Genomic DNA, 16038 nt, shown 5'->3' with positions numbered 1-16038 from the left:
AAGGGGATCTTTCGGATCAGTTTCCCATTCTTCAAGAAATAAAATTAGACCTGAGGTGGTGGTTAACCCCGCTTCAGAAGAACGAAGGCATATCCCTTGCGATTCGGAACCCTCTCCTAGTGTTGTTTTCCGACGCCTCGGAAACGGGAGGGATTGGGGAGCAACTCTAGAAGAAGGAAGTGTCAGGAACCTGGACAGGAGAACAGGTGTCCTGGCATATAAATGTAAAAGAACTTATGGCAGTTCATCTAGCCTTGAAATACTTCGAGTCGGAGGTCAGAGGCGTGGTAGTCCAGGTAAATTCGGACAATACCACGGCTCTGGCTGACATCCGAAAACAGGGGGGGACTCACTCGCTTACACTTACAAGATAGCGAGAGACCTCTTGATATGGGCAGAGGAACGAGGCACTGTATTGCTGACGAGGTTTGTACAAGGGACAAAAAATGTCAGAGCAGACAGACTCAGCAGGAAGAACCAGGTCCTTCCAACAGAGTGGACCCTACACTCCGAAGTCTGCCGAAAGCTCTGGTCTCTCTGGGGGAAGCCTCAGATAGACCTGTTCGCCACGTTTCTCTCCAGAAGGATAGAAAACTTTTGCTCCATTGTAGAAGATCCAAGAGCAATAGCGATAGATGCTTTTCTCATGGACTGGTACGGGCATAGATGCCTACGCTTTTCCCCCGTTCAAGATTCTGGGGGAAGTGTTAAGAAAGTTCCATTCCTCGGAGGCGACGAAACTGTGACTCTAATCGCCCCATATTGGCCCGCTCGAGATTGGTTTCACAGAGGTACTGGAATGGACGGTGGACTTCCCCAGATTCTCTTCTTCCCATGAGGACAGATCTGCTCAAACAACCCCACTTCGAGAGATATCACGGAAACATCCACGCTCTCTCCCTGACTGCCTTTCGACTATCGAAAGACTTGTCAGAGCGAGAGGCTTTTCTCGCGAAAAGCTGCAAGCACAATTGCCAGAGCCCGCAGGTCCTACTCTGCGGGTCTATCAATCGAAGTGGGAAGTCTTCCGTAGATGGTGTAGGTCGAAGAAGCTGTCCTCTTCCGATACCTCTGTGACCGAAAGTTGCTGATTTCCTTATCTTCCTTAGAGAGGGATCACGTTTAGCTGTTTCTACCATAAAAGGTTATAGAAGTATGCTCTCGGCTGTATTTAGAAACAGGGGCCTTAACATAGAAGACAATAAGGATCTCCATGATTTGATAAGATCCTTTGGTAACCTACAAAGTCTAAATCCTTTATCACTCCATGTTGGAACCTAGATGTGGTCCTCCAGTTTCTCTCTTCGAATACTTTCGAACCACCTGATAAGGCATCCTTTAGGGACCTCTCGAGGAAGTGCATTTTTCTCTTGACCCTCGCGACGGCCAAGAGGGTCAGTGAGATACATGCATTAGACTCTCGGGTAGGTTTTAGAGGAGATTCTGCTGTTGCTCTCTTCCAACCTTTGTTTTTGGCCAAGAATGAGAATCCTTCTAAGCCTTGGCCCAGAAGTTTTGAAATCAAGGGCCTCTCTCCCCTTGTGGTAGAGAAACAGAACGGTCTCTCTGTCCGGTCAGAGCACTGAAGTTTTATCTGAAGAGAAAGAGTCAACTTCAAGGTTGTAATCAGAGCCTATGGTGCGTGGTAAGGAACCCGAAGAGGCAAATGTCGAAGAACACATTAGCATTCTTCGTAAGAAATGTGATAACGGAGGCTCACATGAAATGCCAAGAGGAAAACATTTAAGCTGCTTAGGGTTAGAGCACACGAATCCGTGCAATAGCAACTTCCCTAGCCTTTAATAGAAATATGTCAATGAAAGAACATATTAGCAGCAACATATTGGAGATGCAACTCGTATTTGCCTCCCACTACTTAAAAGACGTCAGAGTGACTTATGAAAAGTGTTTTTCTCTTGGACCTTATGTATCAGCGGATACCGTGCTGGGACAGGGAGCTGGTACTGATCCTTAAATAATATTGTTTTTAACTAAAAGATTGTTTGGTTTTGAGTTTTTTATGGTCGTTTGAAAGGATGTTGGGGGATAACTCCTTTCAATCGTAGTACTAACCCCGGTATTAGGATCAGGTGATCGGGATCGGTGTTATGCTCCTTAATGATGCCATATGGCAAGGTGTTTTGTCATATAAGTGGATAGGACCCCATTGACAAAGATCCTTTGGTTCTGTCGAGTAAGTGGATAAGACCCCATCGACAGACCATCAAGAATTCTTAGCATGAGGTCACTACCTCGCTGAGGCTCTTGAGGCGATGTAAGCTCCTAGGCAGTAGCCATGAAGTCTTTCGCCGACACAGGTAGGAACCACCAAGGTTTCTATATTTTTGTTACCTACAACGTATGTTGTTCCCTGTCTATTCAGTAATTAGCTGTCTCTTACCCTCCGCCAAAGGTGCCAATCAGCTAAGTATATATCTGCCAGGGAAGTTGAATGTATAAAAATGATATTGTCATGATACAATAAAGTTTTATACATACTTACCTGGCAGATATATACTATTAAATGGCCCACCCAGCCTCCCCTCAGGAGACAGGTGGAAGAGCAAATCTGTTTTAGAAAATGGGATGGTTCCTAGTTCTGCCACCCAGCAGCAGTGGCGGTAGATCACCTGACCTACCTGTAGCGTGTGCCGCGAAATTCAAATTTCTGTCGGGGACGACGGAGTCTATAGCTAAGTATATATCTGCCAGGTAAGTATGTATAAAACTTTATTGTATCATGACAATATCATTTTCCAATAAATGAGGTCATCGACGCCCCGAACATAGATAGGTTATTGCAATTGCAGCTTCGAATAGTCAACTTGAGTATTACTAAGAGCTTAGTCCCGTCCTCTGAAAAAGTTGCTATCATTAAACCATCTCTTAAAGGATCCCTTGATCATCAAGAATTGAAATCTTACAGACCAATTTCTAACTTGTCTTTTTTGTCAAAAATGATCGAGACTTCCGTCTTAGATCAACTCAGTCAGCACTTGAAAGTAATGGAGCTATTACCTGAAGATCAGTCGGCTTATCGGAAATTCCATTCTACTGAAACAGCTCTTTGTGCCTTAATTAATGATTTGTTAGGTTTCTCTGATGACGGTAAATGTAGCTTGCTTATTCTCCTAGATCTTAGCGCTGCTTTTGATACAGTGGTTCATGAAGTGTTAATAGAGGATATGACTGCTATTGGGATCGATGGGGATGCTCTTAAATGGTTTTATAATATTATCAAATAGATCTTTCAAGGTGAAGGTTAAAGATAGATATTCTGAAAGTAGAAAGCTCACCACGGGTGTTTCCACAAGGAACGTACTTGGCCCGGTTCTTTTTAGTATTTATACAATCGAGTTGTCTTGGTTTAAATTACATGGCGTTCAATGTAAATTTTTTGCTGATGACACCCAGTTCTATTTAATAGTGGATGACATTATTGAAGATCAGGCTGTTATTGATAGACTTATGGCAGATGTTTCGAAATGGATGCAAAAGAAAAAGCTGAAACTAAATGAAAATAAAACTGAATGTATTCTAATTGGCACTAAATATAACTTAAGAAGGTTTGATAACGTTAATAGCATCTCCATCAATAAGGAAAATATTTTGTTAACTGATAGAGTCAGAGATCTCGGGGTAGTAGTTGATGGTTCTTTGACATTTGATGAACATATTAACAATGTGGTTAGGACCGCAAATTATCATCTGAGGAATATCGCATCCATTAGAAAATATCTTAACGAAGATGCCCTAAGCTGCTAATTAATAGTTTGGTAGTTAGTAGAGTAGACTATTGTAACTCGTATTACAATTTACCTAATTATCGTCTTAAGAAACTTCAAATGATTTTGAATAGAGCTGCTAGACTAATTGTTGGTATATCCCCGCGAGAACATATTACTCCAACCTTAATTAAATTACACTGGTTACCAGTCAAAGCAAGGATTATTTTTAAACTTTGCGTCTTAACATATCAAGCTATTAACACGGGAGAGCCATTATATCTTAAAAGTTGCCTGAAAAGATACGTAGTAAGGCCTGGTGTTCATACACGCCTTTCCCGTGATGATTTCAGACTTGATGAGCCTCATGCAACGACCACTCTTGGTACGAGAACTTTTAAGCACTGCGCTCCTAGATTGTATAATCAACTTCCGGCATCAGTTAAGTGTGCTGAAAATATCTTTCAGTTGAAAAAGCTATTGAAAACCCATTTATTTTCACTCAGCTATAATACTGAGACAAATGCAATTAACCCTCTTTATATTCCATAGACTTTTAAATTTTTAACTATAATATAAGTGATTTGGAAATCCCGTCTGAACGCTTAATAGCGAAAGCAGGGATACTTGATAAACCGTCAGACATAGACATAGACATAGAGAGAGAAAGAACATGGAATGGCAACATAATATATCTCACTATCAAGAGTGAAATTATGAATTATTCGAGAGAGAGAGAGAGAGAGAGAGAGAGAGAGAGAGAGAGAGAGAGAGAGAGAGAGAGAGAGAGGGAATAACTCCTAGACTCTGACTCCTTCCCCTCCGCCAATACATATATCAAACTGTCATTTACTCCCCCGCCCTCCTTCCCCCAAGTGGATAAAAAGATTGGGAATCGCTATTTTTTTTATTAATCTTATCAATATTTGAAAATTAGCTATAATGTAAATCATTATTTATGTTACAAAACAAATAAACATATGTGAGAGAGAGAGAGGGAGAGGTTATTGTTTAATCTCATTAAACTTGATATTATTTGAAAACTAGTACTGTATATTATTATTTCACCATAAAATGTAGTAATGCCCTTAAAGATACACTGTATACATAAACTTCCATGCCAAACAGAGGGCGAGAGTTACCACTATGACATGCCTATCTCATGTGGCAAAAGAGAGAGAAAGAGAGAGAGAGTTATGTTTATTTAAAAAGAGTGAAATATATAGATTATTGTATTTCTTTAAAAAACTATCACATATGACTTTTGAAATTAGTTATGTTATTAATATTATTGTTATTATTATTATTATTATGTGAAAATATTATTAAACATATACACATGTACCATAGAAATTCTCTCATCTCAGTAAAAGAGAGAGAGAGAGAGAGAGAGAGAGAGAGAGAGAGAGAGAGAGAGAGAGAGACTCCCTCCCCTCCTGTCACATTACTTGATATATTTGACAGCTGAATTGGTCCTCAGTTTGGTACCTGGAGTTCAAAAGAAAGATGCCTGACAACTGGGATTTCCTTCATTCTTATGTAATTTTTAATTTATAAACTAAAATCTTACTAATTCACTTTCGTATTTTCTTTAATGAATTGATATTATTGCTGTTTACATTATTATTGATATATGAAAACTAGTAAATCATTTATTTATCATACAAAAAACATACATCTCTGTAAGAGAGAGAGAGTTATCCTTATTTTGAAAAAGTGAAATGGAAAGATTATTGTAGTATTTCTGTAAAGTACTATCACATATGATTTTTGTAATTACAATTATTATTATCATTTGAAAATATTGATAAACATATTATACATACATGTACGATAAAAATTTCAAATCTCAGGAAAGAGAGAGAGAGAGAGAGAGAGAGAGAGAGAGAGAGAGAGAGAGAGAGAGAGAGAGAGAGAGAGAGAGAGAGAGAGAGAGAGAGAGAGACACTTCCTCCCTTCCTATCACATTACGATATATTTGACAGCTGTTGGACCTCAGTTTGGTACCTGGAGTTCGAAAGAAAGATGCGTGAAGACTGATTTCCTTCATTCTTACATAATTTTTTAATTTATAAACTAAAATCTTACTAATTCACTATAGTATTTTCTTCAATTAATTGATTGCTCTTTACATTTATATTATTTGAAAATTAGTACAGGCAGTCCCCGGGTTACGACAAGGGTTCCGTTCTTGAGACGTGTCGTAAGCCGGAACATCGTCAAATATCCTAAGAAAACCTTACTTTTAATGCTTTGGGTGCATTGAAAACTATGTAAACTGCATTCTTATGGCATTTTTCATAAAAAAACCCTTCAAATATTGATTATTTTGCATTTTTGGTGTCATATTTCATCTGCCAGATGAAAGTTGTAGGTTTCGTAACCCAGGAACATGTGTTGTAACCCTGGAAATAATGTCTGATGAATGTAATTGAAAAGCGTTGTAACCTCGGAACATTGTAAGCCGAGACCATCGTAACCCGGGGACTGCCTGTAAATCATTATTTATCATACAGAAAACATACATCTCTGTAAGAAAGAGAGAGAGAGAGAATTGTTATTGTTATTATGTGATATCATTTAATCTTATTAAACTTACTAATACAGTATTGATCAGTATTAATATTTTAAAATTAGTAAATCTTTTTTGTATCATAAAATTGTATTTAGTCATGAAAATAATCAAAATACACTAATTTGGGATTATTTATCGTCGGAAAAATCCAGCGAATTTGTGAGTCCACAAATCCGGAGAACGCTAATATGTGGGGCCCACTGTATATTTGACCATCAAGAGTGAAATTATGAATTATTTTTGAGACAGAGAATAATAATGAAGAGAGAGAGAGAGAGAGAGAGAGAGAGAGAGAGAGAGAGAGAGAGAGAATAACTCCTTGACTTCTTCCCCTGCATCAATACATATATCAAACTCATTTACTCCCCTGCCCTCTTTTCTCGAAGTAGATATAAGACTGGGAATCGCTATTTCTTTTATTAATCTTATTAATATTTGAAAATTAGTTATTAGGTAAGTCATTTATTTATCATACTACAAAACAAATAAACATATGTAAGTAAGAGAGAGAGAGAGAGATCCTTATTTAAAAGAGTGAAATGGAAAGATTATTGTATTTCTTTAAAATACTATCATGTATGAATTTTGTAATTATAGTTATATTATTCTTATTGGTATTATTTTAAAATATTAGTATACATATTATACATACATGTGCCATAAAAATACTCTCATCTCAGTAAAAGAGAGAGAGAAAAATTACATGAATGTTAGTCAGCAACATGCTCCCCCTCCTGTCACATTACTTGTTATATTTGACAGCTCTGGACCTCACTTTAGTATACCTGGATCTAAAAAGAAATATGCGGGGTAGAATGGATTTTCCTTCATTCTTACATAGTTTTTTTAATTTATAAACTAAAATCTTACTAATTCACCATAGTATGTTCTTTAATGAATTGGTATTATTGTTGTTTACATTAACCCTTTAACTCCGATTGGACGTATTAAACGTCAACGAAAATTGCCTGTCGGGTGCCGATTGGACGTATGGTACGTTGACGAAATAAGTTTTTTTAAAAATTCACTGAAAAATAGTTATAGACCTACTAGGAGAAAACTTTTGAATCACGCGCCTTTGGGGATGCTGGGAGCTCACGGATCAAGGCGTTGTTTTGTTTACAATCGTTACCCAGGCGCGCAAGCGAGAATTTCTTTCTTCTCGCACTAAAAAACATTGACACATCTCAGAAATTATTTCGTCACTTTTGACATAATTTTTGTACCATTTTATATTAGCCGTTACATGGTATAATTTTTGCATCATTTTATATTAGCCGTTACATGGTATAATTTTTGCATAATTTTATATTAGCCGTTACATGGTATTAGATATGAAAATGTGTGCAATTTCATGTAGAATACAACTAAAAACAACTCATGGTTGTAGCTTTCATCTGTTTTGAAATATTTTCATATAAATAATGATGTGCCAAAATTTCAACCTTTGGTCAACTTTGACTCTACCGAAATGGTCGAAAAACGCAATTGTAAGCTAAAACTCTTATATTCTAGTAATATTCAATCATTTACCTTTGTTTTGCAACAGATTTGAAGTCTCTTGCACAATATTTCGATTTATGGTGAATTTATGAAAAAAAAAAATTTACGTCCGCGCGGTAACTCTTCCGAAAAATTCATAAATATTTTCGTCCGATTGTCGTAATGTTTGCACCATTTTAAATTAGCCGTTATATAAAGTTTTATATATGAAAATGTGCGCAATTTCATTTAGAATACAACTAATAACAACGCATGTAGGTAGCTTTTTTCAGTTTTGAAATATTTTCATATAAATAACGATAAGTGCCAAAATTTCAACCTTTGGTCAACTTTGACTCGACCGAAATGGTAAAAAAAACCGGAATTTTAAGCTAAAATTCTCACATTCTAGTAATATTCAATCATTTACCTTTATTTTGCAACAAATTGGAAGTCTCTAGCACTATATTTCGATTTATGGTGAATTTATGAAATAAACTTTTTCCTTACATCCGCGCGGTAACTCTTCCGAAAAAATCATAAATTTTTTCGTCCGATTGTCGTAATGTTTGACCATTTGAAATTAGCCGTTACATAAAGTTTTGTATATGAAAATGTACGCAATTTCATTTAGAATATAACTGAATACAACCCATCATTGTAGCTTTTATCAGTTTTGAAATATTTTCATATAAATAACAATAAATAGAAAAAATTCGGCCTTAGGTCAACTTTAACTCAACCGAAATGGTCGAAAACTGCATTGTAAGCTACAACACTTACAGTCTAGTAATATACAATCAATTACCTTCATTTTGCAACAAACGGAAAGTCTGTAGCACAATATTTCGAATTATGGTGAATTTTTGAAAACAGCTTTTTTTTACGTCCGCGCGTTACGAATTCATGCATCATTTTGTGATAATATTTTCTCTGTGTTGCCTTGATCGTTTTACAATGTTATATACCAAAATGATCACAATTTAGTGTACAATACAACGGAAAAAAATTAACTATTTAGCTTTAACTGTTTTGCTCACAGCGCGATTTGTATACAATTATATATGACATTTTTTTTGCTCTGTCATATATTCCAGTATTTATATATGATAATGATATTTTTTTTCATTTCTGATGGTTGCATACTAAACTTCAGGCAATGACAAAAAAGGAGCCAAAAATGAACTCTTAATCGAAAACTAAGCGTGCTGTGATTTAAAAAAAAAAACATTTTTTCCGCTTCGGCGCTCACTTGCAAACGCCGCCGGCATACCGGAGACGATTTTTGAAATACCGCTTCGGCGTTTAAGGGGACCGTCCGCTATGGCGGATGACATGTCAACTTGAAAAAATAAAAAATTGAGTTATTACTTGTATCTATGCAGAAACATGCCGTGCATGCTTTCCAGAAGTTTCAGCCAATTATTTTCACAAATAATGAAGATATAGCGGTTTTTAAATGATGACGTCATCGTAACTGCGTCGTCTGTATGACTTGAGTTTGACAGAATCATTTTTGCGTGTTTATTTTTGCATATTATTACAAGTTTATGTTTATTTTCATTAATTTTGTTTATACTGTTTAGTTACGTTTATCCTTTTTGTTTTCCTATATTTTTATTACTATTCAAGAGAGACAAACTGCTTGTTTGGTATAAAAGGTAGTTCAGCCAAAGTTACAGGCTTCAGCATATAGACCATTACAGCAGTCGATACCGAGAGCTAAACCAGAGAGGTTATCCTGACACTCGACCCAGAGTCAAGAAGAAGGGACAAGGGATAATACGTATATAACGAGTCAGAGAGAGAGAGAGAGAGACAGAGAATATCGGATTGTTGCCATTGTGTTTTGGTATTTCATTGTCATGTCACGTTGGGCATGATAAGTGTTGTTTTATGTTGATATTCTGTGTTCATTAGTGCCATTTCTATTTATATTCCTGTGTTTTGGAATATTGTTGTTAGTTATTACCAGTGGAGTTGATATATATTGTTGCATATGCGTGCATCAGGTCAGTGGCTATATGTGTTGTCATTTCTGTAGGTAAGAGGTGTTGTTATTATATAGTCCATTTCTTTACCCTTGGTAATTAACGATAGTTAGCCAGTCCATTCGCTAATTGATATCTTGTTAGCCAGTCCATTCGCTAGTTGATATCTTGTACTGTTTGTATAATTGCTTGTCGGCACTTTATTGACGAATACGTTGATTCGTTGCTTTAGTGGTTGTCTTTATTATGATGGATCTCTCGTTCTGATATATATCATAAACTCGTTAGCTTACATCTTAATTCTATTATAAGTATTATTGTTTGGTGGTTTATTAAGTATCAATTCGTCATTGTACATCTTAGTTAATTATATGTACCTTGTTTATGGTTGTCTTGGACGTACGTTAACTTTGATGAATCGTTTGGTACTTGCCTTCGGTACTTTGCCTTCGGTACTTACATTAGTCCCATTGTTTGTGTTCTTCTCTTTATGATAAATCTCCTGTAAGACTGCTGTTTGGTGACTCGTCTCTCGTACTTCTTATATGCTACTTGTATATATTATTACCCTTTCATAAAGGATATCCAGCAAAGGCAAGTCAGAGTATATTTAGGTTAACTATTTTATCTGATATTATATTCCCTTAATATTGAATTACATTGTTATTACCATATATTTATATTGGGTTTTCTCTTGTCAATTGCAGAACCCGAGTATGGCGTTTTGGATAGTGCCGAATATATTTTAATAAATATAATAAGTTTTGCCTTGCATTTAATTGCCCTCACTTGAGTTTGTGCTAGTAGGTGCATCCCACTTTATTAACAATATTATATTTCTAGAGTATTTAACTACTCTGTGTTACACCTGTCATAGGTTCACTGTCGCCATTATCTAGCAAAGAACCTGGATATAAAATATCACATAAAATCTATGCACAGGCACGTAACAATATATAGTACAGCGATTTTTTAAGATTTTTTTCGAAATTCTCCTACATCTGGTAGCAATGAAAGGTACTGTGACACTGGGTGAGAAGCGAGCTGCTCAGAGCGGTTATTTATAGGCGAGAGCGAGACTCGGAGAATGACTCAGTTACGCCACAGACATCAAAGCAGTTATGCGCACGTAGGCACTTGCGTTTAGTTACTAGCTATTTACGTTGGTTTTATAACTTCTTAGTGAACTTATAGCAATGCTGAAGTTACCTAAGATCAAGAAGGCTACTCAGCAACTATGGCTAGCAAAATTAGCGGAGGCCAGGAGTGTGCTGAAAGAAAAACACGAAAATTAATTGTTTTCAGCTGCCCTCATTGTCTCATGTCTCGCCGTCAACATCATTATCTGGTGTCACGCTGAGGGTATTAACACCACTTTTAGGGGTAGGACCACGATCCTTGATGTAGAAATCAACAATAAAAGTACAAATAAAGTAATTATAATAATGTTGTTTTGACTTTTATAAGAAAAAAGCGAAAATTTACATAGCAAATCTTTGGGAGCTCATAACTCAAAAACATACTTATGCGCATGTCGGTAACCATTACTCGGTTATTTATTATCCAATTTTAGAGAGAAAGATATCATTGGAAAGAGGAATAAAAATCCCATAATTCTGTGTGACAGAATTTTGATATCTTTTTTTTCTTTATTTTTTAGAATTTTTTGAGTGTCTAGACTAAAAAAAAAAAAAAAATCATAAAAAATAAAAAAAATTAAAAAATCAAAATTCTGTCACACAAAATTGTTTCGTATATAAAGAAGTTTTTATGGTATGATTTTCAATACAACTGATGTCATATTAGCGGAGAAAACTCTACCAATTTTTTTTTAAATCATGATTTTTGCTAATAAAACGAAAAGTTTTTGATCAAATGACTTGAAATTTTTATATGATGAAGGTATTATATATATCTAAAACATATATGAAAATTATCTATTTTGCGTAATAAATAAAAAAAATAGACATCATAGCGGACGGTCCCCTTAAGGGTTAATGGGGCCAACCAGCTAATACCATTTTTTAAGGACAGGACTTTAACATTCATACCACTTCATACCACTTAATAAGGGGCCTTGAGACATTCCAAACCGCATATGATTTTTGCCTCTGACCTTCAGTTTTTTTTATACTAGGGCAATTTATCCCAAAAATAACAATTTTTTTAATTCTATCTCCTCCCTTGATATTTAATATTAAGACCTGGGATTACTACCATAAATAGACCTGATGTAGACCTCCAATCAAATCAAGAGTTTTTTTTTCTAAAAGTAATTTTTTTGCTAGATATGAATTTTGTCATTATGGTAAAAAAAAATAAACTATATAAATCAGGGGGAAAAATTTAGAAAAAAATGAAACAAAAATTGGAAAAAGTGGCTTCACTTGATTATTCTATAATGTCTTTCTAAGTTATATACCAAATTTCAATGCTGTAGCTTTAAAACTAAGGGAGAAGATAGAATTTGAAGGTCAATAAGTATAAGTTTTGAGATAGGGGCGTTCAAAGTTTTCTTTTGTACTTTTACAAAAACATTGTTAATAGATAAAGATTATTATGAATTTATATGTCTTTTTTTGGCTATTTACAAACCAAAGCTATGTTATTTATCATAATTTAATCATAAATGAAGATCACTTTGCTTATATATCATAGCCTGGGACATAGTGTCAGGCAAGATGGGGCACTCCTTCCTACGCAATTCTCTCTCTCTCTCTCTCCTTCACTAGCTTGGGTTATTACAGCGAATTTTTTTCTTCTCTATGTTAGCAAGATGTTTTCCTTGGAATTTCCTCTTTGGCATGATGAAATTCTTGCTGAAGCAAAGATAAAAAGACGTAAAAGCAAGAGAATGTCAGAGCTGAAACTCGAACGTGTACTCTCTTTTTACAAAGACAATGTTAATAAATCATGATTATTATGAATTTCATATTCCTTTTTGGGTACAGGCAGTCCCCGGGTTATGACGGGGGTTCCGTTCTTGGGACGCGTCGTAAGCCGAAAATCGTTGTAAGCCGGAACATCGTCAAAAATCTAAGAAACCTTACTTTTAATGCTTGGGTGCATTGAAAACTATGTAAACTGCATTCTTATGGCATTTTTCATCAAAAAACCTTCAATTATTGATTATTTTGCATTTTTGGTGTCATATTTCATCTGCCAGATGAGCGTTGTAGGCGTCGTAACCCTGGAACATGCGTCGTAACCCTGGAAATAATGTCTGATGAATATAATTGAAAAGCGTCGTAACCTCGGAACTTCGTAAGCCGAGACCGTCGTAACCCGGGGACTGCCTGTACTAATAAACGAAAACTATGTTATTTATCATAATTGAAGATCCCTTTGCTCAAAGACCGTAGCCTGGGGCACTGCGCGACGTGTGCGTCAGGCAAGACGGGACATTCATTACTACACACCCCTCCCCATGTCCCGACCTCTCTCTCTTCACTAACTACGCTAATATCATGGATATTATGATATTCTGAACTAATATTAGAGCAAATTTAATTCTTCTGTATGTTAGAGAGATGTTTTGCTTGTCTTTTCCTCTTTGGCATGATAAAATTCTTGCCGAAACAAAGATAAACACGTAAAAGCAAGCAAATGTCAGAGGTGAAACTTGAATGTGTACCCTCTTTCATGTTTCTGCTCGCACTGAAGGTTTGGTGAGCTGACTCCCTTGACCCTTCCCTCCTGCGACTCATGGAATCTTTACAGATGCCATTGCTCACAATTTCTTTGACATTGATTATCAAAATTTACGATAACAGAAGAAATATTGCATTTTCTTGTATGGCTTATTGAGTTATGTTTACTAATTACCCTGTAACTACAAAAGTAAGAGGAATTTTGCTGAAATATTTCATATACGCATTCTCCATTGCCATATGAAGCTCCATGAATTTTTTCATGACTGTATTTTTTGCCCTATACCCCCATATATATATAAGGGTACCAGCCAGCCCCCTTAATATTAATTTTCAAACATCTAACTCACCTGGTAGTTATATACTATATGTATAGCTTATGTCCCTGACGTCAGCTATATATATAACTACCAGGTGAGTATGTTCAAAAATTTATTTTATCATGAAAATAGCATATCTGAAAATTAGTAAATAATTTATCATACAAAAACATACATCTCTGAGAGAGAGAGAGAGAGAGAGAGAGAGAGAGAGAGAGTTACAAGGATTAGGATGTCTCAAAGACTTATTGGTCCATCAGAGGAGACATTGTGTGCTCACTTATCTCTTGGGGCAGGTTTTACTGTTCATCCACAGTGTCCTAATGATTTTGTCTAGCTTTCTTCTAAACTCTTCCACGCTGTTGCTGTTTACAATTTCTGGTGGCAGTTTATTCCACATGTCACATATCTTGTATGTAAAAAAGTTCCCACTATGGGATGTGTTGTATCTCTTCAGTTCTAGTTTCCATACATTATTTTGTGCCTGGTTTTGTTTAACATAATACGTTACTGTCTACTTTTGTTATGCCTTTCAGTATTTTGAATGTTTCTTTTAATTGTCCTTGCAATCGTCGTGTTTCTAAGCCATACATGTTCGGGCTCTCTAGTCGTCTTTGGTAACCTATTTGCCTGATGGATAGAATAAACTTTGTGGCTCATGCTTGTACCCCTTTTAATCTATTTATGCCTTCTCTTAGTGTTGGTGACCAAAATTGTACTGCATATTCAAGATGAGGTCTAACTATCGATGTGTAGAGCTGCAGCACTGTTTTCTTGTTTCTGTATTTGAACTGCCACTTTATGTATCCCACTAGTTTATGTGCCTTCTTTTCAGCTTTTATGCACTGTTTTGTGGATTTTAAGTCCCTGGTTATAATGACTGCAAGTTCCTCTCCTTGTTCTACACTATTTATGTCATTCCCAAGTAGCATGTAGTTGGCATGAGGATTGTTTGTTCTTATTTGTAACACTTTACACTTATCCAAGTTAAAAGGCATTTGCCATCTTTTTGACCAGACTCCTATTTTCTTTAGATCATTTCTTAAACTATCAGCTGTATTTGGGTCTGCTGCATTTACACTTAGTTTGGTGTCATTTGCATATTTGGCTATCCTGCTATTTAAGCCTACACCAATGCCATTAATGTAAATCAACAACAAGAGAGCCATGGACAGAACCCTGAGGAACTCCGCTTGTCGCATCTGCCCATTCTGATCCTTCACCATTTATTACTACTCTGCTTTCTATAAGTTAGCCAGTCTTCGATCCAGTCTACTTCTCCTACAGTTCCTAAACCTCTAACTTTTGTCATTAGTTTCTTGTGTGGAACTTTGTCAAAGGCCTTTTGGAAATCTAAGTAGAGTACAGACAGTCCCCGGCTACCGACAGGAAATAAGAAAAAGTGGGAAAAGAAGAGATTGATTACTCTTGGAAACAGCAAAGTCAGCAGTGATGTGACTACTGTCTTCCCAGAGTAAATGTATGCACGTAGTGTAGTGGTGTGCAATAAGACACAAATTTTTTGTTTATTTTACATATTTTTATCCTTACCTTTAATTCCTTATGCTGATGAATATCATGGCAATAGAGGGTTAGTAACCTTGACCAAATTTTGAAAATGTGTATTGTCCTGATGGTCCTGTTTTGTAAGACTAAAAATATTTTTATTTCATTACTTGCATCTCATGATATTCATTTTCACAGAATGTCAACACAAACTATGACTCTTGGATGGCAAGAGCACTTGAACTGGAGGAAAAAGAATGGTACAGATCTGAACCTCCTCAGCAAGACTCAGATTCTCACTATAAAACAGAATTGCCACAACTTATACATGATATGGTTAAACAGAATCTGGATGTAGCAGCAACAATCAGGTGAGAAAAGCAGAGCTGTAGAGTGGTGCTCATATTTTATGTACTACAGTAAATTACAGTATAAATAAAAGTTTAGTGGATGCAATGAATGTATGATTATATGAATTGGTTTATGACAGTTAATGAACTAACTAAGGAAAATAGTAATTGCAGCTTTCCCAGATTTTAATTAAAATTCTTGCTGAAATAAAAGTCTGTTTGAAATTTTCATTAGTTCGGTAACAAGATAGTTAACTGAGGGGATGGGGAGATCCATACTTTCATATGATATCTGCCATCAGTTTCTCTGGCACATCTTTTCTCCTTTTGAGTGATTTTCATACATTCAACTTACCTGTCAGATATATACATAGCTATCGACTCCGTCGTCCCCGACAGAAATTCAAATTTCACAGCACTCGCTACAGGTAGGTCAGGT

At 36.0% G+C, this 16038-nt stretch overlaps 1 protein-coding gene across 6 annotated transcripts in view; it reads left to right on the top strand.

The window, feature by feature from the left end:
- The window catches only part of LOC135198406 (exocyst complex component 3-like), a 322829-nt gene that overhangs the window by 228733 nt on the left and 78058 nt on the right, over positions 1-16038 (top strand). For all 6 annotated transcript variants that reach the window (XM_064225949.1, XM_064225970.1, XM_064225981.1 and 3 more), the window contains exon 10: positions 15448-15620. In XM_064225949.1, coding sequence (XP_064082019.1) covers positions 15448-15620 — 173 coding nt within the window. The remainder of the gene's footprint in view (positions 1-15447; positions 15621-16038) is intronic.

This window comes from Macrobrachium nipponense, chromosome 23 (assembly GCF_015104395.2).
Source record: "Macrobrachium nipponense isolate FS-2020 chromosome 23, ASM1510439v2, whole genome shotgun sequence".
Classification (NCBI taxonomy): Eukaryota; Metazoa; Arthropoda; class Malacostraca; order Decapoda; family Palaemonidae; genus Macrobrachium; species Macrobrachium nipponense.
The sequence above is the reverse complement of the archived record's forward strand: the minus strand, read 5'-3'. Positions and strand labels throughout refer to the sequence as shown.